At 47.9% G+C, this 21910-nt stretch overlaps 2 protein-coding genes across 4 annotated transcripts in view; one reads left to right on the forward strand and one right to left on the reverse strand.

Moving 5' to 3' along the window:
• Window positions 1-7959, reverse strand: part of NF2 (NF2, moesin-ezrin-radixin like (MERLIN) tumor suppressor) — a 100030-nt gene extending 92071 nt beyond the window's left edge. For all 3 annotated transcript variants that reach the window (XM_050806810.1, XM_050806811.1, XM_050806812.1), the window contains exon 1: window positions 7401-7959. In XM_050806810.1, the coding sequence (XP_050662767.1) occupies window positions 7401-7514 (114 nt within the window). In that variant the 5' untranslated portion in view covers window positions 7515-7959. The remainder of the gene's footprint in view (window positions 1-7400) is intronic.
• The window catches only part of NIPSNAP1 (nipsnap homolog 1), a 173113-nt gene that overhangs the window by 117578 nt on the left and 33625 nt on the right, over window positions 1-21910 (forward strand). The gene's annotated exons all lie outside the window — the stretch shown is intronic.

Genomic DNA, 21910 nt, shown 5'->3' on the forward strand with positions numbered 1-21910 from the left:
CCGAGACGGGCGGATCACGAGGTCAGGAGATCAAGACCATCCTGGCTAACACGGTGAAACCCCGTCTCTACTAAAAAGTACAAAAAACTAGCCGGGCGAGGTGGCGGGCGCCTGTAGTCCCAGCTACTCAGGAGGCTGAGGCAGGAGAATGGCGGGAACCCGGGAGGCGGAGCTTGCAGTGAGCTGAGATCTGGCCACTGCACCCCAGCCTGGGCGACAGAGCGAGACTCCGTCTCAAAAAAAAAAAAAAAAAAAAAAAAAAAAAAAAAAAAATGTTGTTGTAGTTGTTATTTTAAGATCTGTAGCCATTTCCTTAGCCCATAGAGCTTTGCTCCCACCCAGCTTCTTTGTGCTGTTATTGGCAAATGTATTACACATACATTTTTTGTAAGCCCAACAAAATATTATGTACATACTGTTTTATATGATTGTTTATCAGTTAAGAGGAAAAAAATATGCATTTATACTGTCTTTTATAATTACATAATTACCTTTACCAGTGTTCTTTGTTTATTTGTATGGATTTAAATTACTGTCTGGTGTCTCTTGCTTTCAGCCTGAAGAATTTTCTTCAGTATTTCCTCTAGGGCAGGTCTTCAAGCAATAAATCCTCTCAGCTTTTGGCTTTTGTTTATCTGAGAAATTTCAACTTTTATTTATTTTTTTCTTTTTGAGATGGAGTCTCACTCTATTGCCCAGGCTAGAGTGCAATGGTGCGATCTTGACTCACTGCAACCTCTACCTCCTGGGTTCATGCAATTCTCCTGCCTCAGCCTCCCAACTAGCTGGGATTACAGGTGTGCAACACCACGCCCGGCTAATCTTTCTATGTTGTTCAGGCTGGTCTTGAACTCCTGACCTCAGGTGACCCACCCACCTCAACCTCCCAATGTGCTGGGATTACAGGTATGAGCCACTGCGCCCAGCCATCATCTTCATTTTGAAATGTCCAGTTCATCTATATCCAGCTTTGCTAAATACAGGATTCTTAGTTGATGGGATTTTTCTTTGAGTATTTTGAAGATGTTATCCCACTGCCTACGGCCCTTATGGTTTCTACTGAGAAATCTGCTGTTAATATTATTGGGGCTCCCTTGAAAGTGATGAATCCTTTTTCTCTTTTTGTTTTCAAGATTTTCTTCTTGTCTGACTGTCGGCATTTTTAGCATGATACGTCTTTTTGTGGATCTCTGTATTTATCTTACTTGGAGTTCATTAAGCTTTCTAAATGTATAGGTTAATGTTTTTCAAAAAATTTGGGAAGTTTCAGCCTTTTTTTTCCCAAAGATTTTTTCTGCTTCCTTTTCTATCCTCTTCTGGTATTCCCATTATGCATATGTTGGCATGTTTAGTGATCTCCCACATTTCTGAGGCTCTGCTCATTTTTCTTCATTCTTTTCTTCTAATCTTCAGCATGCGTAATCTCTATCAATCTATTTTCTTTTTTTTTTTTTTTTTTTTTGAGATAGAGTCTCACTCTGTCGCCCAGGCTAGAGTGCAGTGGTACAATCTCTGCTCACCGCAACCTCTGCCTCCCGGATTCAAGCAATTCTCCTGCTTCAACCTCCGGAGTAGCTAGGATTACACGTACCCGCCATCATGCCCCACTAATTTTTGTATTTTTGTAGAGACAAGGTTTCAGCATGTCGGCCAGGCTGGTCTTGAACTCCTGACCTCAGGTGATCCACCCGCCTCAGTCCCCCAAAGTGCTCCCAAAGCCACTGTGCAGTGGCTGAGGCAGGAGAATTGCTTGAACCGGGGAGGCAGAGGTTGCAGTAAGCCGAGATTGCACCACTGCACTCCAGCCTAGGCAACAGAGCGAGACTCCGTCTCAAAAAGAAAAAAAAAAAAAAATCACTAATTCTTTCTTCACCCAGTTCAAATCTATTATTGAGTCCCTCTAGTGCATTTTAAAATTTGTTATTGTACTTCCTTTTTTTTTTTCTTTTTCTGAGATGGAGTCTCGCTTTGTCACCCAGGCTGGAGTGCAGTGGCGCAATCTCGGCTCACTGCAACCTCCACCTCCCAGGTTCATGCAATTCTCCTGCCTCAACCTCCCGAGTAGCTGGGACTACAGGTGCCGGCCACCACGCACAGCTAGTTTTTGTATTTTTAGTAAAGACGGGGTTTCACCATGTTGGTCAGGCTGGTCTCGAACTCCTGACCTCAGGTGATCCGACGGCCTCAGCCTCCCAAAGTGCTGGGATTACAGGCGTGACCCACCCTGCCCAGTTGTTATTGTACTTTCAACTCCAGAATTTTCATTTTTTTTTTATAATTTCTATATCTTTATTGATATTCTTTAATTGATGAAACAGTGTCATACTGTCCTTTACTTCTTTGTCATCATATTTTCCTTTAGTACTGTGAAACTAATGGCTAGTTTGAGGCCTTTTTCATTAACTCTGGCCCCTTGTCTCACAGGCAATTTCTGTTGCCAGCTTTTTTTCAGTGTATGTGTCATATTTTCCTGTTTCTTTGTATGTCTCCTAATTTTTTGTTGGAAATGACATTTTAGATCATATACTGTAGCAACTTTGGGGATTGGTACCCCCTCTCCAGTGCTAATTGTTATTTGTTTAGTAACTGGCTGGATTATTTGAGTGCAATCCATTTCCCCTAAAGAGTGTTAAGGCCTAGGCCGGGCGCGGTGGCTCACGCCTGTAATCCCAGCACTTTGGGAGGCCGAGGCGGGCGGATCACAAGGTCAGGAGATCGAGACCACGGTGAAACCCCGTCTCTACTAAAAATACAAAAAATTAGCCGGGCGCGGTTGTGGGCGCCTGTAGTCCCAGCTACTCGGGAGGCTGAGGCAGGAGAATGGCATGAACCCGGGAGGCGGAGCTTGCAGTGAGCCGAGATCGCGCCACTGCACTCCAGCCTGGGCTGGGCGACAGAGCGAGACTCCGTCTCAAAAAAAAAAAAAAAAAAAAAAAAAAAAAAAAAAAAGAGTGTTAAGGCCTATGATATTGTTATTCAGGGAGGTGCAGCTTTGGGTACGCCCACAGTCACCCTGGGATTTTTTTTTTTTTTTTTTTTTTTTGAGACGGAGTCTCACGCTGTTGCCCAGGCTGGAGTGCAGTGGCGTGATCTCGGCTCACTGCAAGCTCCGCCTCCCGGGTTCCCGCCATTCTCCTGCCTCAGCCTCCTGAGTAGCTGGGACTACAGGCGCCCGCCACCGCGCCCGGCTAATTTTTTGTATTTTTAGTAGAGACGGGGTTTCACTGTGGTCTCGATCTCCTGACCTTGTGATCCGCCCGCCTCGGCCTCCCAAAGTGCTGGGATTACAGGCTTGAGCCACCGCGCCCGGCCCACCCTGGGATTATTTGAGTGAAATCCATTTCCCCTGAAGAGTGTTAAGGCCTATGATACTGCTCTTCAGGGAGGTGCAGCTTTGGGTATGCCCACAGTCACCCTGGGATGACAGTGGTTTTGGTAGGGTTCTCTTCTTTTCTCTCCTTGACCACACCCAGCTATGATGCTCCACTAATTGGGGTATATTGTTCTATTATTTTCAACAATGCACTGAGGCATAACTTGCTCTTGCTCTACAAACTGATATAATCAAATTGTGCCTGTTTGGAGGAAAGCATTTTTTTCCACCTCCGCCACATACTTTACTTTTCAAATTGTTTTTTATTGATTCATAATAGTTGTACATCTGTTGGGGGTACCTGCGGTATTCTGATTCATTAATATACAAGGTATAATGATACAACCAGGGCAGGAGGGACATCCATCACCTCAGAGGTCTGTGGCGCATGTTTTGTTTTGTTTTGTGACAGGACAGAGTTTCACTCTGTCACCCACGCTGGAGTGCAATGGCGTGATCTTGGCTCACTGCAACTTCCACCTCCCGGTTTACGTGATTCTCTTGCTTCAGCCTCCCAAATAGCTGGGATTGCAGGTGCATGCCACCATGTCCAGCTAATTTTTGTATTTTTAGTAGAGACGGGGTTTCACCATATTGGCCAGGATGGTCATGATCTCTTGACCTCATGATCCGCCCGCCTTGGCCTCCCAAAGTGTTGGGATTACAGGCGTGAGCCACCATGCTATGGTCAATGTTTGATCCTTATTCTGATCCTAGAAGGGCTTCTCCCAGCTGTCTTATTCCCCAATTCTTTCCAGCAAACCAGGAGACCTACAGTCTAGGCTGCATCTCCATTAAATCCGCAGATCTCTTTTTTTTACCCTTCTGGAGGAGGACAGGAATCTTTGGGAACTAATTCAGGAAGGGACTCTGCATCTTCAGAGCTGCTTCTCTTCCTCTCGCCTGTTCTGACTTCAGGATCTGGACCTACCTCAATTGCCTTTGCTGCTTGTTCTTTTGTTTCAAATTCCACAAACGCAAATCCCTTTGGATCTCCAGTAGACTTATAATGTGGTATACTTATATAAACAACATTGCCACATTTCCCAAAGACTCTTTCAATCCAGCTGTGATTAACATTTTTGGGAAGTAACTCCTATGATAAATTAAAAGCAATATTAAATAGTTTTTCACAATCCTTATATTTTCAGAATGTCAATAAATTTTTTTTTTTTTTTTTTTTTTTTTTTTGAGACGGAGTCTCGCTCTGCCGCCCAGGCTGGAGTGCAGTGGCCGGATCTCAGCTCACTGCAAGCTCCCCCTCCCGGGTTCACGCCATTCTCCTGCCTCAGCCTCCCAAGTAGCTGGGACTACAGGCGCCCGCCACCTCGCCCGGCTAGTTTTCTGTATTTTTTAGTAGAGACGGGGTTTCACCGTGTCAGCCAGGATGGTCTCGATCTCCTGACCTCGTGATCCGCCCGTCTCATCCTCCCAAAGTGCTGGGATTACAGGCTTGAGCCACTGCGCCCGGCCAATAAATTTTTAACTTAAAAAAAAAAAAAAATCCGCAGATCTCCCAATTGCCTCTCACCAAAACCTTCACATCTCCAAATTGCCCTTAGGCATGAATTTCTACACAGTGTTGCAAATGAAGTCACTACCATTGGAAAGAGATTAGGAGCTATCTGTTTTAGGGCCTGCTTCTCTCCTCAGGCAAAATCCCGGAGAAAGGCTCTGGAGCTGGGGGGAAGGAGCGTGGAAAGCTTCTGAGAGATACCCGCACTCTAGAAATTGAGCACTTGGTGGAAGGAGGCAGGGGACCGCAACAACCTGAGGCTCAGCCTGCTAGAACTGGTGGATGAGCAATTGGGGCGCCAGTAGTTTCCGTATGCCATGCCCAAGATACAATCCTGTTCCACAAGTAGGGACTAGGTGGAAGAAGGGAGCTCCAACTTTAGCCAAGCACGGTGGCTCACGCCTGTAATCCCAACACTTTGGGAGGCCGAGGCAGGCAGATCACCTGAGGTCAGGAGTTCAAGACCAGCCTGACCAACATGGAGAAACCCATCTCTACTAAAAACACAAAATCAGCCAGACGTGGTGGGGCAAGCCTACAATCCCAGCTACTCGGGAGGCTAAGGTGAGAGAATCGCTTGAACCTGGGAGGCGGAGGTTGCGGTGAGGCGAGATCGTACCATTGCACTCCAGCCTGGGCAACAAGAGCAAAACTCCGTCTCAAAAGAAAAAAAAAAGGGAGCTCCAACTTTCAATTGCACTCACACAGGTTTTAACCTCAGCAACAAGTAGCTCTGGGTATGATAAGAAATGCTGATGTCCAGCTTTTCCTGGGAAGAAAGCATTTGATTTGGGAGCTGAGGGAGCGGTGCCCCGTGTTTCAGTTTGCAATAGTCTGGAGTAGAAGCTCTACCTCACTAAGCTAGGAGTGGGTAAGGAGGGAATGATCTTGGTTCAAATACCATATCCTCTCATCTTTCTTACCGAATTTGTAGATTTTCTTGAATAGGTGTTTCATTTGTTGTTTGCCCTCAGGACCATTGCCAGAGGGTTTAAATAGTTGATTTTAAAAAAAGAATTTTTGGGCCAGACATGGTGGCTCCGTCTGTAATCCCATCACTTTGGGAGTCCAAGGCCAGCGGATTGCTTTAGGTCAGGAGTTCAAGATCAGCCTAGGCAACATGGCAAAATCCTTGTCTCTACAAAAATTAGCTAGGTGAGGCTGGGCGCGGTGGCTCACACCTGTAATAGCACCACTTTCCCACCACTTTGGGAGGCCCAGGTGGGCTGGTCATGAGGTCAGGAGTTCGAGATCAGCCTGCCCAATATGTTGAAACCCTGTCTCTACTAAAAATAGAAAAATTAGCCAGACGTGATGGCACATGCCTGTAATCCCAGCTACCTGGAAGGCTGAAGCAAGAGAACTGCTTGAACCTGGGAGGTGGAGGTGGCAGTGAGCCGAGATCGCGCCATTGCACTCCAGCCCGGTGCACTCTGGGTGACAGAGCGAGACGTCTCAAAAAAAAAAAAAAAAATTAGCCAGGTGTGGTGCACACACCTGTGGTCCCAGTTACTCAGGAGGCCAAGGCAGGAGGACTGATTGAGCCACGGAGGTCGGTGGGGGTTGCAGTGAGCCATGATCACACTACTGCATGCCAGCCTGGGTGGCAGAGTGAGACTCTGTCTCAAAACGAAACAAAACAAAAAAGTTTTCCTCAGTTTTACAGAGGAATGGGTTCCTTAAGCTGTCATGCTGGAAGCTGATCTTATCTAAGGCTGCTTTTGTGTTACAATGACAGAGCTGAAGAGCTGAATAGCTCCAACAGAGATTCTCTAGTCTACAAAGTTGAAAATATTTACTATGTGGTCCTGTACAGAAAAAGCTTGCCAACCCTTGGTTACTGCTGCCAATGCTGCTGGTCCACAAACCACACCTTTAGTAGCAAGAACTTAAATTACTTGAGAAGCAGTACTGTACTGGCTGTGAGCTTAGTTCAAAACCCCACCTTGCCATTTACTAGATAAATGGGTTTGTTCTGAGGATTAAATGTGCAAATGTCTGGCACTTTGAAAATACTGAACAATTGATAGCTGTTAATCATCATGTTGGAAACTATGTGGAAAGTAAGTATGAGATATTATATCGTTCTTCAAAGGGTTTTTTTCCAGAATATGTAGGCTTTAGAAAAGGAAAACAAGTATTGGCTTTCCAATAAACAAGACGCAACTTCTAATACCTGGGTACATAACAATATTACCTAATGAAAGAATAAACTTTCAAGCGTTTAAGCGTAAGCCTAACTTAAGCCTGACACTGAAATCCGGAATTTTCTATCACAGGAGCATCCAGCTTCTTCCAATAACAATGAATGAAAATAACCTTCAGGAAATGCTAAAACCCAAAAGCCCTATGAAAAAAAGCAGCAATCATCTTTAACATGAGGTTTTGGGCCTAGTTGGCCCCTTCCGGTTCTGCCCGTCTCTAGCTACACCCATTAAGATGATATAAAGAGAACCTCTCGAGTTTCCACCTCGACTGTCACCGCAGCAGTCGGGGCTGCCGGCCGGTTACCTCGCAATTGAACTCCATCTCGGCGTCCATGGTGACGATCCGCACGGTGAACGTCTTGGGTTGCTTCCTCTTGAGAGAGCTGAAGCTCATGCGGGAAGCGATGGCCCCAGCCATGGCTCGGGGCTCAGGCCCGGGACCCTCGCGCCCCAAGGCCTGCACTCTGAGCCCTTTAGCCCCCCTGGAGTTGCTGCACAGGCCTCAGGGCCACCATGGTGGCCGGCTGGCCGGCCCGGGAACGGTCTGGGCTGCGCGGGTCCCCAGCGGCCAGCATGGGCCGCGAGGACCCTGCCCGGGCGGAAAGGGGAGTTGAGGGGCGGGCCCTGACGGCTCCTGGGAGGGCACGGGAGCCGGGACCGTCGGTGCAGGCACGAACTGGCACTCCGGGATTCAGGCCGGAGATGCCGGGGACGCCTCGGGACGGGAACCCTAGACGGCAGCGGCCCAGATTCTGCGCGCCTCTCAGCTGCCGACTAGGGTCGCGGGGCCGCGCTGCAGTCGGGCGCGTATGCGCGCGCGTGGCTGTCACCGTCCTCACTCCGCGCGCCCGCGGGAAGCGTACCCTCCCCGCAGTCCGGGGCCTGCTCCCGGCCCCGCCCTCAGGTCTCCCAGACCACTACGCACAGCGCAACCGAACCGGAGGCTACCGCCTGGGTTCTGCGACCTGGATGCTGCGATTGGCTGGGAAGACCAAGGTAGGCAGGACTTTCCCCCTCCGTCCCGCCTCCTTCGGGGTGACTCCACCAATGGAAAGTTTCACTCTAACAGCAAAAAAGAAGGCCTGGGCTCGGCGTTGAGTGGCTACAGTGGCAGTCACTCCGAACGCTTTTGTGCCACTCTAACAAGACTGGTTGAGGCGGCGGACCTCCGCTATCCTTTCCTAGGAAACCACGTAGAGGCTGGATTCCGGGCGCGGGAATTGGGTCCCTCGTTGGCCCAGGGAGGGACTCTTTGGGTTCAAGTAGGCTCCGAGTGTGGCGCCCCAGGGGATCGCGTTTCGGACACCCGGCGAATATTCTTGTTTGACAGTTAATCACATATAGCGACCCCTAAGCTTCTCAAACTCTCAAGACTCTTGTGGAGGCCTGTTAGATTTGCTGGCACTTTTCCGCCAGATCCCTCTGCTTCCCTTTAGAATCATTATGTTTTGGGGGGGAATGGTGGGGGACGGAGTTTCGTTGTTGCCCAGGCTGGAGTGCAATGGCGCGATCTCGGCTCACTGCAACCTCCGCCTCCCGGGTTTTCCTGCGCCAGCCTCCCGAGTAGCTGGGATAACAGGCATGCGCCACCACGCCCGGCTAATTTTGTATTTTTAGTAGAGACGGGGTTTCTCCATGTTCGTCAGGTTGGTCTCGAACTACCCACCTCAGGTGATCCGCCCGCCTCGGCCTCCCGAAGTGCTGGGATTACAGGCGTGAGCCACCACGCCCCGCCTAGAATTAATATTAATGGTTATACCTACCTCGTGAGGTTGTTGAATTTCAGCGCACTGAATACATACAAGGCTTTAGAATGGAGCCTGGCATCCTATGAAATTGCTGAATTTGGGTGGAAAATGAAAGCATTCTTCATTTTATACTCTACGATGCCCATTTTTGAACCATATTCGTGTATTATTTATTTAGTGTCATCAAGGGTTATAACGGGTGTAGGGGGATAATTATACCTTACTGTACTTAGATAAATTCTATTTTAAAATAGCTCTTAGTAGTCAAATAGGGACAATTTACTGTGTTTTTTCTTTTGTTTTTCGTTTTGAGACAGTTTTGCTCTTGTTGCCCAGGCTGGAGTGCAATGGGGCTGTCTCGGCTCACTGCAACCTCCGCCTCCCAGGTTCAAGCGATTATCCTGCCTCAACCTCCCCAGTAGCTGGGATTACAGGCGCCCCCCCCCCGACCACCACGCCCGGCTAATTTTTGTATTTTTAGTAGGAACGGGGTTTTACCATGTTGGCCAGGCTGGTCTCGAACTTCGACCTCAGGTGATCTACCCACCTTGGCCTCCCAAAGTGCTGGAATTATAGGCGTGAGCCACCTCGCCCCGTCTTCTGAGTTTTGTTTTTTTTGTTTTTGTTTTTTCTGGTTTTTTTGTTTTTTTGAGACGAAGTCTTGCTCTGTCGCCCAGGCTAGAGTGCAGTGGCACAATCTTGGCTCACTGCAAGCTCTGCCTCCCAGGTTCATGCCATTCTCCTGCCTCAGCCTCCCGAGTAGCTGGGACTACAGGCGCCCGCCACCATGCCCGGCTAATTTTTTTTGTATTTTTAGTAGAGACGGGATGGTCTTAGCCAGGATGCTCTTGATCTCCTGACCTCGTGATCCGCCCGCCTCGGCCTCCCAAAGTGCTGGGATTACAGGCGTGAGCCACCGCGCCCAGCCCTGAGTTTTAACTGAACAATAATCTCTCCATAAATGTTAGCTAGCGTTAAAATCACCCCGACTCCACAGGTGAAGATACCGAGAGATATGATAGAGCCACTCGCTGGCTATAATGCAGACAGCGAAAGGTAAAACTAGGACTCAAACCCAGGTCTGTCCCACCCAGAGCCTGCCGGTTAGCACTGTGCTGCCCTGCTTCCAAATTATCCCTACTACAGCCTCAGGAAATGTGAATTACAGCTGCAGAGTACTCAGCAGACATTGTTGCTGTAACGGTATATTAATGGAATAAATCTAGCTCTTCTGCACGGACCCCTGCTGTGCCAGGAAGCACCGGCCAGGCCTCAGGAATGGTTTGCTGCCACAACCAGTGAGGCTGCTGTGAGAACTTTATGTCCTGCCTTCTGCTAGCAAATTCTCCCCACCAAAACTGATTGTTTAGGGCCTTATGGGCTTAGCATGAGAGTGTCTTCATTATCATCGCTTCAGGTGTAGAGAACTGGGCTGGGTTTTCTGGGCTCCCCACAGGGACAACAAATCGGCTGCTGATAGAAAATACGTGACATTGGCCGGGCGCGGTGGCTGACGCCTGTAATCTCAGCACTTTGGGAGGCGGAGGCGGGCGGATCACAAGGTCAGGTGATCGAGACCATCCTGGCTAACACGGTGAAACCCCGTCTCTACTAAAAATACACAAAATTAGCTGGGCGTGGTGGCGGGCGCCTGTAGTCCCAGCTACTCGGGAGGCTGAGGCAGCAGAATGGCGTGAACCCGGAAGGCGGAGCTTGCAGTGAGCCGAGGTGGCGCCACTGCACTCCAGCCTGGGCTAGAATGTGAGACAACGTCTCAAAAAAAAAAAAGAAAGAAAGAAAGAAAAGAAAATACATGACACTGGGAACCCAGTGAGGAGTAGCAAAAGGAGGTGGATCAGACAGCAGGGACTAAAAAGTGACACCGATGATGGGTAATAGCTCATTTTTATGGAAAGACTTACCTACCAGGTGCTAGGCACTGGGCTAATTGCCAAATTTAATGTTCCCGGAAGGACATATAGCTAATTGCCAAATTTAATGTTCCCAGGAGGACATATAGCTAGACATGTGGATTTGAATCCCAGAAGGGAGGTCAGGGCCAGGAATAAAAGTAGATATGATAGAATATTATGCTGATAATAAAAGTGCCATTCATAGGCTGGGCACAGTGGCTTACACCTGTAATCACAGCACTTTGGAAGACCAAGGTTGGAGGATCACATGAGGCCAGGAGTTCGAGACCATCCTGGGCAACACAGTAAGACCCCATCTCTACAAAAAAATTAAAAATGTAGCCAGTGTGCACCAGGTGCCGTGGCTCACACCTGTAATTCCAGCACTTTGGGAGACGGAGGCGGGTGGATCACTTGAGGTCAGGAGTTCAAGACCAGCCTGGCCAACATGGTGAAACCCCGTCTCTACAAAAATTAAAAAAAAAAAAAAAAATTAACCAGGCGTGGTGGCGCACACCTATAATCCCAGCTACTCCAGAGGCTGAGACAGGAGAATCACTTGAACCCTGGAGGCAGGGGTTGCAGTGAGCTGAGATTGTGCCATTGCACTCCAGCCTAAGTGGCAGAGCAAGACTTCATCTCAAAAAAAAAAAAAAAAAAAGTTTAGCCATTGTGGTGGAGTGTGCCTGCAGTCTCAGCTACTCACCGGGGCTGAGGCGGGATGATCACTTCAGACCAGGAGTTGGAGTCTACAGTGAACCATGATGGTGCTATTGCACACCAGCCTGGGTGACAGAGCGAGACCCCCAGCTTCCCAAAAAATGTCATTCACAAAGAATTCGGCCAGGTGCGGTGGCTCATGCTTGTAATCCCAGTACTTTGGGAGGCTGAGGCAGGTGGATCACCTGAGGTCAGGAGTTCAAGACCAGCCTGGACAACATGGTGAAACCCTGTCTCTACTAAAAATACAAAAACTTAGCTGGGCGTGGTGCTGGGTGCCTGTAATCCCAGCTACTTGGGAGGCTGAGGCAGGAGAATCGCTTGAACCTGGGAAGCAGACGTTGCAGTGAGCCGAGGTTGCGTCATTGCACTACAGCCTGAGCAACGAGTGAAAATCTGTCTCAAAACAAAAATAATAAATAAATAAATAAACACATGATAATTATATGCACCAAATAAGGGTCTGAGGGGGACTTCAGGTAGAGCTCATTATGATCGGGCACACAGACCCCAGTTAATAAATACCTGTTGAATGAATGAGTGATGGTCATAAGGAAATACTTATGGTCTCAACTATGGTCTGGACAATATTAGTAGCTACCATATTTTAAATGCTTACCATGTACAGCACTCTGCAAAGTGCTCTGCATGCTTTATTTATCTTTATTTTTTTTTTGACACAGAGTCTCACTCTGTAGCCCAAGCTGTAGCGCAGTGGCACGATCTTGGCTCACTGCAAACTCTGCCTCTGGGGCCCAAGCAATTCTCCTGCCTCAGCCTCCCGAGTAGATGGGACTACAGATACGCCACCATGCCCAGATAATTTTTTGTATTTTAGTAGAGACAGGTTTCACCATGTTGCCCAGGCTGGTCTGGAACTCCTGACCTCAGGTGATCCACCCGCCTCAGCCTCCAAAGTGCTGGGATTACAGACATGAGCCACCGCGCCCAGACTATTTCGACCTTTTTCGAAACCACATTTGGTCGCTATAATATCCTCAGTTTGGCCGGGCGCGGTGGCTCAAGCCTGTAATCCCAGCACTTTGGGAGGCCGAGACGGGCGGATCACGAGGTCAGGAGTTCGAGACCATCCTGGCTAACACGGTGAAACCCCGTCTCTACTAAAAAATACAAAAAACTAGCCGGGCGAGGTGGCGGGCGCCTGTAGTCCCGGCTACTCGGGAGGATGAGGCAGGAGAATGGCGTAAAAACCCGGGAGGCAGAGCTTGCAGTGAGCTGAGATCCGGCCACTGCACTCCAGCCTGGGCGACACAGCGAGACTCCGTCTCAAAAAAAAAAAAAAATCCTCAGTTTATATCTGAGAAAACTGAATAAGGCTGAAACGAGGTAATTTACCCACAGCCACGACTGGTAGAGCTGCAATTTTCATCTAGGAGTGGTTTCATCCATATCTCACCTGATTTACACTTTGCTCTTACAGATCAGTGGTTCTCAGGTAGTGGTCCCTGCCTTACAGGGGACATTTGGCAATGCCTGGAGACTTTTTTTGGTTGTCACAACTGGGGGATGTTCCTGGCCTCTAAGAGTAAAAGCCAATGTTCAACATTCCACAATGCACAGGACAACTCCCCACAACAAAGAATTATCCAGGCCAAAGTGTAAATAATGCCAAGATAAAGAAACTCTGCTCTAGAGCAGTGATTTTTGTTTGTTTTTGAGACAAGATCTCCCTTTGTCGCCCAGGCTGCCGTGCAGTAGCAAGAGCACGGTTCAGCCTAAACCTCCACTGGATCAAGTGATCCCTCCGCCTCAGCCTCCCGAGTAGCTGGGACTACAGGCGTGCACCATCACACCATGTTAATTTTTTATCTTTTTGTAGAGACACAGTTTTGGGATGTCGCCCAGGCTGGTCTTAAACTCCTGGCCTCAAGCCATTCTCCTGCCTCAGCCTCCCAAAGTGCTGGGATTACAGATGTGAGCCACTGCGCTTGGCCTGTATGTTATTTTAAGCCACTAAATGTGTAGCAATTTATTACACAGCAATAGAAAACTGAAACAGCTAGAAAGAAAAACACTTTTTGGTAAAGAAATGGGAACTCACTCTGTCACCCAAGCTGGAGTGCTGCCATGACACGATCATATCTAATTGCAGCTTTGAACTCCTGGGATCAAGAGATCCTCGCACCTCAGCCTCCCAAGTAGCAGGGGCTAAAGGCGCCACCATGCCATGCTAATTTAAAAAATTTTTTTTGTAGAGACAAGGATCTTGCTATATTGCCCAGGCTGGTCTCAAACTCCTGGCCTCAAGCAATCCTCCCAGCTCGGCATCCCAAAGTGCTGGGATTACAGGTGTGAGTCACCAAGCTCACCTCGCCTGACCAAGCAGTGGCTTACTCCTGTAATTCCAGTACTTTGGGAGGCTGAGGCGGGCAGATCACCAGATCAGGAGTTCGAGACCAGCCTGACCAACATGGTGAAACCCCATCCCTAAAAAAAATACAAAATTTAGCTGAGCGCAGTGGTGTGTGCCTATAGTTCTAGCTACTGGGAAGGCTGAGGCAAGAGAATCGCTTGAACCCAGGAAGCGGAAGTTGCAGTGAGCTGAGATGGCACTACTGCAATCCAGCCTGGGCGACAGAGCGAGACTCCGTCTCAAAAATAAAAAAAGAAAGAAAAACAATTTTTAACTTGCATAATCCACTGACCCACTGCTTTCACATACTACTTATTGTTTTATGATTTATTTTATTCTATTTGATACAGAGTCTTGCTCTGTGGCCTGGAGTGCAGTGGCGCAATCTTGGTTCACTGCAACCTCTGCCTCCCGGGTTCAAGCAGTTCTCTGCCTCAGCCTCCTAAGTAGCTGAGATTACAGGCGCACGCCACCACGCCTGGCTAATTTTTTTGTATTTTTAGTAGAGATGGGGTTTCACCATCTTGGCCTGGTTGATCTTGAACTCCTGACCTCCTGATTCACCCACCTCCGCCTCCCAAAGTGCTGGGATTACAGGTGTGAACCACCACACCTGGCCAATTTGTTAATTTTTCTTTCATTAATATATTATGACTCTCTCACCCATCACTAAATATTTTATAATACAATTTTCTAAGAAATGCACAGGACTCCATGTATGGATGTAAATTTTAACTTTTTTTCTCTTACACAGATTGTAACTCAAGTAATCAGGTTTTCTTCTTGCTCTTCAGAAGCTCAGAGCCAAATTGTATGTCTGCCTCTGGCAGTTGTACTTGACCTTGCCTTATTTTTGGCTTTCTTTTATTCTTCCTGCTCTTGCTTACTTTGCAGTGAATTTTTTCCTACCCACTTACTATTTATTTGTTGCATTAGCTTTATTTATTTTTATACAGTTATAGATCTCTTATTTAAAGGTTTTGTTCTTGTTTATTTATTCTTATTGGGACAAGACCTTATATAACACAGTTGTTTTGTTTGTTCGTTTGTTTGTTTTTTGAGATGGAGTCTTGCTCTGTCGCCCAGGCTGGAGTGCAGTAGCGCAATCTCGGCTCACTGCAACCTCCACCTCACAGGTTCAAGCAATTCTCCTGTCTCAGCCTGCAGAGTAGCTGGGATTACAGGTGCCCGCCACCACGCATGGCTAATTTTTGTATTTTTGGTAGAGACAGGGTTTCACCATGTTGGCCAGGCTAGTCTCAAACTCCTGACGTCAAGTGATCCACCTGCCTCAGCCTCCCAAAGTGTGGGATTACAGGCGTGAGCCACCGCACCCCACCAACAAAGTATTTTTTAATGTGTGTAATCTATCAGCTTTTTATTTTGACCTAATATTGGACTTAAAAACCTGCAAAAATAGTAGAGTTTCCCTATATCCCTCATTTAGCATCTCTAATGTTAACATTTTACTTAATCGTAATAAAATGATCAAAATCAAGAAATTAACATTGAGGCCTGGTGCGTGGTTCATGCTTGTAACTCTAACACTTTGGGAGGCCAAGATGGGTGGATTGCCTGAACTCAGGAGTTCATGAAGAGCCTGGCCAACATGACAAAACCTCATCTCTACTAAAAATATAAAAAATTAGCTGGGCATGGTGGTGCATGGATGTAGTCTCAGCTACTCACTGCCACCTCCACCTCGCCGGGTTCAAGGATCCTCCTGTCTCAGCCCTCCCTAGTAGCTGGGACTAATTTTGTATTTTCAGTAGAGAAGGTTGCTCAATGTGGTCTTGAACTCCTGGGCTCAATTATTCCACCCACCTCGGCCTCCCAAAATGCTGAGATTACAGGCGTGAGCCAATGCGTCCGGCCAGCCTTGACACTTTTTTTAAAGAGTATCGATAGGCTGGGCGCGGTGGCTCACGCCTGTAATCCCAGCACTCTGGGAGGCTGAGGCGGGTGGATCACCTGAGGTCAGGAGTTCGACACCAGTCTAGCCAACACGGTGAAACCCTGTCTGTACTGAAAATACAAAAAATTAGCCGGGTGTGGTGGTGGACACCTGTAATTTCAGCTACTCAGGACCCTGAGGCAGGAGACTCTCTTGAACCTGGAAGGAGGAGGTTGCAGTGAGCCAATATCGTGCCACTGCACTCCAGCCTGGGTGACAGAGCGAGACTCTGTCTCAAAAAAAAACACAAAAAACAAAAAGAGTATCGATAGAATATAGTTCTCAAATGTCTGTCTCGATGTCGCTTTGTCTTACATTTGCTTAGGTTTGGACTGATGTTCTAGATGCATTTTTGTAAGCTGCACCACCGGAGATAGCAATAAGCAAACTAAGAGGTTCTTGCCTATCTTGCAGCCTGAGGCTCAGGGAGGTAACCCTACTCATTAAACATCACCTGGCCCAGGTGACCTTGCATGGTCAGAGGCTCAGCCAAGGCACCACACTGGAGTACTGAACCTGAATGAAAGCAGGCTGCAGGTAATAACTCCTATCTGGACCTAGAACACCTTTGGAAATAAGTAGTACTCCTCCTGTTCTCTGTTCTCTTCAGGCCAGACTGCAGAGATTTGAATTTTTCTAGCATGTCACTTGATGGTGGAGGCAGACAGGCCTGAGGTAGAATTTCTACTTCTCTGTGACCTTGGGCAATTTAACTTCTCTAAGCTTCAGTTACCCCATTTGTAAAAATGGGAATACTGTAATAATAAATGGTATGACAAGTTTAAAAGCCCCTCACAAACAGTAATTAATATTTATTAGCCAGGAGCGGTGACTCACGCCTCTAATCCTAGCACTTTGGGAGACCGAGGCGGGTGGATCACCTGAGGTCGGGCGTTCGAGACCAGCCTGACCAACATGGAGAAACTCTGTCTCTACTAAAAGTACAAAATTAGCCGGGCGTAGTGGCACATGCCACTAGGGAGGCTGAGGCAGGAAAATTGCTTGAACCTGGGAGGCGGAGGTTGCGGTGAGCCAAGATTGCGCCATTGCACTCCAGCCTGGGCAACAAGAGAGAAACTCCGTCTAAAAAAAAACAAAAAAAACAAAAAAAATTTATCGAGCACCTCCTATGTCCAAGGTGCTGTGTTACCTCAAAAAGATTTTTACCACTTCCTGGCCTTCATTTCATCATCACTTAAAAAGGAGAGAATAGGCCAGGCGCGGTGCCTCAAGCCTATAATCCCACCACTTTGGGAGGCTGAGACGGGAGGATCACGAGGTCAGGAGATCGAGACTATCCTGGCTAACACGGTGAAACCCCGTCTTTACTAAAAAATACCAAAAAAAACTAGCCGGGCTAGGTGGCGGGCGCCTGTAGTCCCAGCTACTCGGGAGGCTGAGGCAGGAGAATGGCGTAAACTCGGGAGGCGGAGCTTGTAGTGAGCTGAGATCCGGCCACTGCACTCCAGCATGGGCGACAGAGCGAGACTCTGTCTCAAAAAAAAAAAAAAAGGAGAGAATAAGAAATGGGGGCGAGGCACAGTGGCTCCCCTGTAATCCCTGCACTTTGGGAGGCCAAGGAGGGAGAATTACTTGAGGCCAGCAGTTCGAGACAAGCCTGGGCAATATGGCAAAACTCCGTTTCTACTAAAAATATAAAAAAATTAGGCCAGACGCAGTGGCGCACACCTGTAATCCCAGCACTTTGGGAAGCTGAGCCAGGTGGATTACCTGAGGTCAGGAGTTTGAGACCAGCCTGACCAACATGGTGAAACCTCATCTTTACTAAATACAAAAAAAATTAGCCAGGCATGGTGGCGCATGCCTGTAATCTGAGCTATTTAGGAGGCTGAGACAGGAGAATCACTTGTACCTGGGAGGCAGAGATTGCAGCGAGCTCAGATCGCACTATTGTACTTCAGCCTGGGCAATAAGAGCAAAACTCTGTCTCAACAACAACAAAAAAATTAGCTGGACATGGTGGTGCGGGCCTGCAGTCCCAGCTACTCTGGAGGCTGAGGTGGGAGGATCGCTTGAGCCCAAGAAGTCCAGGCTGCAGTGAGCTGAGATCATACCACTACGCTTCAGCCTGGGCAATGGGAGTGAGACCTGGTTTCGAAAAAAACAATTATTATTATTATTATTATTTTTTTTTTTTTGAGATGGCGTCTCCTTTTGTCACTCAGGCTGGAGTGCAGTGGCATGATCTCAGCTCGCTGCAACCTCTGCCTCCTAGTTTCAAGTAATTCTCCTGCCTCAGCCTCCCAAGTAGCTGGGACTACAAGTGTGCACCACCACGCCTGGCTAATTTTCGTATTTTTAATAGACCCTGGGTTTCACCATGTTGGCCAGGCTGGTCTCAAACTCCTGACCTCAAGTGATCTGCCTGCCTCCACCTCCCAAAGTGCTGGGATTACAGGCATGAGCTACCTTGCCCAGCCAAAGAAATAAAAATAATTTTAAAAAAGAAATGGAGGCCAGGTGTGGTGGCACATGCCTGTAATCTCAGCTACTCAGGAGGCTGAGGCAGGAGAATCGCTTGAACCTGGGAGGCAGAGGTTGCAGTGAGCCGAGACTGTGCCGTTGCACTCCAGCCTGGGCAACAGAGCAAGACTCCATCTCAAAAAAAAAAAAAAAGAAAGAAAGAAAAAAAGAAATGGAATTGCAAATAGCAAATCCATCCTAAAAGCACAAATTTATTGAATTGTTACTGAATGCTCTTTTTTTTTTTTTTTTTGAGATGGAGTTTCGCTCTTGTTGCTCAGGCTGGAGTGCAGTGGCGCAATCTCGGCTCACCGCAACCCGCCTTCCGGGTTCAAGCAATTCTCCCGCTTCAGCCTCCCAAGTAGCTGGGATTACAGGCATGCGCCACCATGCCCGGCTAATTTTGTATTTTTAGTAGAGATGGGTTTTTCCACGTCGGTCAGGCTGGTCTCGAACTCCCAGCCTCAGGTGATCCACCCGCCTTGGCCTCCCGAAGTGCTGGGATTACAGGCATGAGCCACCGCGCCCGGCAATTTTTGCATTTTTATAGAGATGGAGTTTTGCCATGTTGCCTAGGCTGGTCTTGAACACTTGGGTTCAAATGATCTGCCCACCTCGGCCTCCTACAGGGCTAAGATTACAGGTAAGAGCCACTGTGCCCAGCCTAAATGTCCCCTGTTCACAAGGACATTAGTCATGCTGGATTAGAGCTCACCCTAATGACCTAATTTTAATTTTATTACTTCTGTCAAGACCCTATTTCCAAATAAGGTCACATTCTGAGGTACTAGGGGTTAGGACTTCAACATCTTTTTTTTTTTTTTTTTGAGACGGAGTCTTGCTCTGTGCCCCAGGCTGGAGTGCAGTGGCGCGATCTCGGCTCACTGCAAGCTCCGCCCCCCCCAGGTTCACGCCATTCTCCTGCCTCAGCCTCCCGAGTAGATGGGACTACAGGCGCCCGCCACCTCACCTGGCTAATTTTCTTATATTTTTAGTAGAGACGGGGTTTCACCGTGTTAGCCAGGATGGTCTCGATCTCCTGACCTCGTGATCCGCCCGTCTCGGCCTCCCAAAGTGCTGGGATTACAGGCTTGAGCCACCGCGCCCGGCCTGGACTTCAACATCTTTTTTTGAGGAAACACAATTCGACTCATAGCTCCCTGCTTCCAGGAGTGGACTCAAGTGGCCAGATTTATGCTGGGGAGGACCAGGAATGTCATACTTTATTTATTTATTTATTTATTTATTTATTATTTTTTGAGACAGAGTCTAGCTCTGTCACCCAGGCTGGAGTGCAGTGGCACCATCTCGGCTCACTGCAACCTCTGCCTCCCGGGTTCAAGTGCTTCTCCTGCCTCAGCCTCCGGAGCAGCTGGGATTATAGGCATGGGCCACCAACCCTGGATAATATTTGTATTTTTAGTAGAGACTGGGTTTCACCATGTTGTCCAGGCTGGTTTCAAACTCGCCCTGGCCTCCCAAAGTGCTGGGATCACAGGCGTGAGCCACCACGCCTGGCCAACCTCCCTAGTTTAAATGTCATATTTTACAAGAAGGATGCCTGCTGTAAACTTAACATGATTCAAAACTTTGTGTTCCAAGAATACGAGTAGGAGATGAAATGCACTCACATAACTCATAAATCTGCACAACCATCTGACCACATTTTTGCTTTGGATCCTGCTTTGTGTCTTTGCAGCATTATCTGTACCTCCGGGCAGTCTACTAAATTAACAGCATCACCTGTCATGGAGGTGGTTTGGTCTTCTTCACAGTATCTCATCATGTCCAATATCCACTCCAAAGGTGTTGATTTGAGGACATGCTTTTCAGCACTAGCCCCTCTCCTTCAGGAATGCTTGAATGATGTTATTATAGCCTTTTTCTTGTTTGTTTGTTTTTGTTTTTTCTGAGATAGAGTCTTGTTCTGTCACCCAGGCTGGAGTGCAGTGGCACAATCTCAGCTCACTGCAACCTCCGTCTCCTGGGTTCAAGCAATTATCCTGCCTCAGCCTCCTGAGTAGCTAGGATTACAGGCATATGCCACCACACCCGGCTAATTTTTGTATTTTTAGTAGAGATAGGGTTTCACCATGTTGGCCAGGCCGTTCTCAAACTCCTGACCTCATGATCTGCCTCTCTCGACCTCCCAAAGTGCTGGGATGACAGGCATGAGCCACTGCACCCGGTCTTGTTATAGCCTTTTTAAGATGTTTATAATAACAGTGCCTGTCCAAATAATAGCACAAAAAGCAATTGCTAGTGTCCCAAGCAAGTCAACAACCGTGTAATTTGCTCAGTAATGACAGGATGTGGGCATTTACTTCCTTGCTAAAGTGGCGCCACCTTGTGGCAATAGCATAAACAGTTTATAATCCACTCCACCAGCTTTGAAATTGTTCTATATTTAACAAGTTAATTTTTTCCCCCTAGTATTTGTATTATTTATAATCTATACGCGGAGTAGCACTTTTTGTTCATTTTTTTTTTTGAGCCGGAGTCTCGCTTTGTTGCCCAGGCTGGAGTACAGTGGCGCAATCTCGGCTCACTGCAACCTCTGCCTTCCAGGTTCAAGCGATTCTCCTCCCTCAGCCTCCTGAGTAGCTGGGATTACAGGAGTGCACCACCACACCCAGCTAATTTTTGTATTTTTAGTAGAGATGGAGTTTCACCATGTTAGTCAGGCTGGTCTTGAACTCCTGACCTCAAGTGATCCTCCTGCCTTGGCCTCCCAAAGTGCCGGGATTACAGGCGTGAGCCACCTTGCCTGGCCTGTTAATGTTTTTTTGTTTGTTTGTTTGTTTGTTTGTTTTTGAGACGGAGTCTCGCTCTGTCGCCCAGGCTGGAGTGCAGTGGCCGGATTTCAGCTCACTGCAAGCTCTGCCTCCCAGGTTCACACCATTCTCCTGCCTCAGCCTCCTGAGCAGCTGAGACTACAGGTGCCCGCCACCTCGCCCAGCTTTTTTTTTTTTTTTTTTTTTTTTTTTTTTTTGTATTTTTTAGTAGAGACGGGGTTTCACCGTGTTAGCCAGGATGGTCTCGATCTCCTGACCTCATGATCCGCCCACCTCGGCCTCCCAAAGTGCTGGGATTACAGGCTTGAGCCACCGCGCATGTTAATGTTTTTATGTGGCACTCTGTCAAAGGCACATGATTCATATATCTGCATATGATGCATAGTCCAGAAAGGCTGAGATTTAGGTCTGTGGCTCTTGCCCCAGGTGAGACATAAAAGCTTTCTTGTCCCTTTCCCTCCTGTTTGGGGTCCCATAGGAGCTGAAGGATACAGTTCTCAGAGAACAGTTGGGTCTGAGCATAAAAGCCCATCAATAAGGAGCAGGTGACACTGCCACAGCTGGGTAATTTGTCTCTTTGCTCGTCTGCAGCCCATTTGGTGATGATCTATTTGTCCCAGGGAATGGATGATGGCAGGTTTGTCGATATTTTACACTTATGAACCTGCCTGTTCCTCTCTGCCTGGCTCTGCCCATCTGTCTTTGTCCCTGGCTCCTCTCATTTCACTTCGCATATTGGATAACAGACCTTGGCAAAGAGTTATGAAGGTGGATTCCATAAGGGCAGCTTTGGGAAGGGAGGAGGGCAGGAGATGAGGGGTCAGCT

The sequence above is a fragment of the Macaca thibetana genome, chromosome 10, assembly GCF_024542745.1.
Source record: "Macaca thibetana thibetana isolate TM-01 chromosome 10, ASM2454274v1, whole genome shotgun sequence".
Lineage (NCBI taxonomy): Eukaryota > Metazoa > Chordata > Mammalia > Primates > Cercopithecidae > Macaca > Macaca thibetana.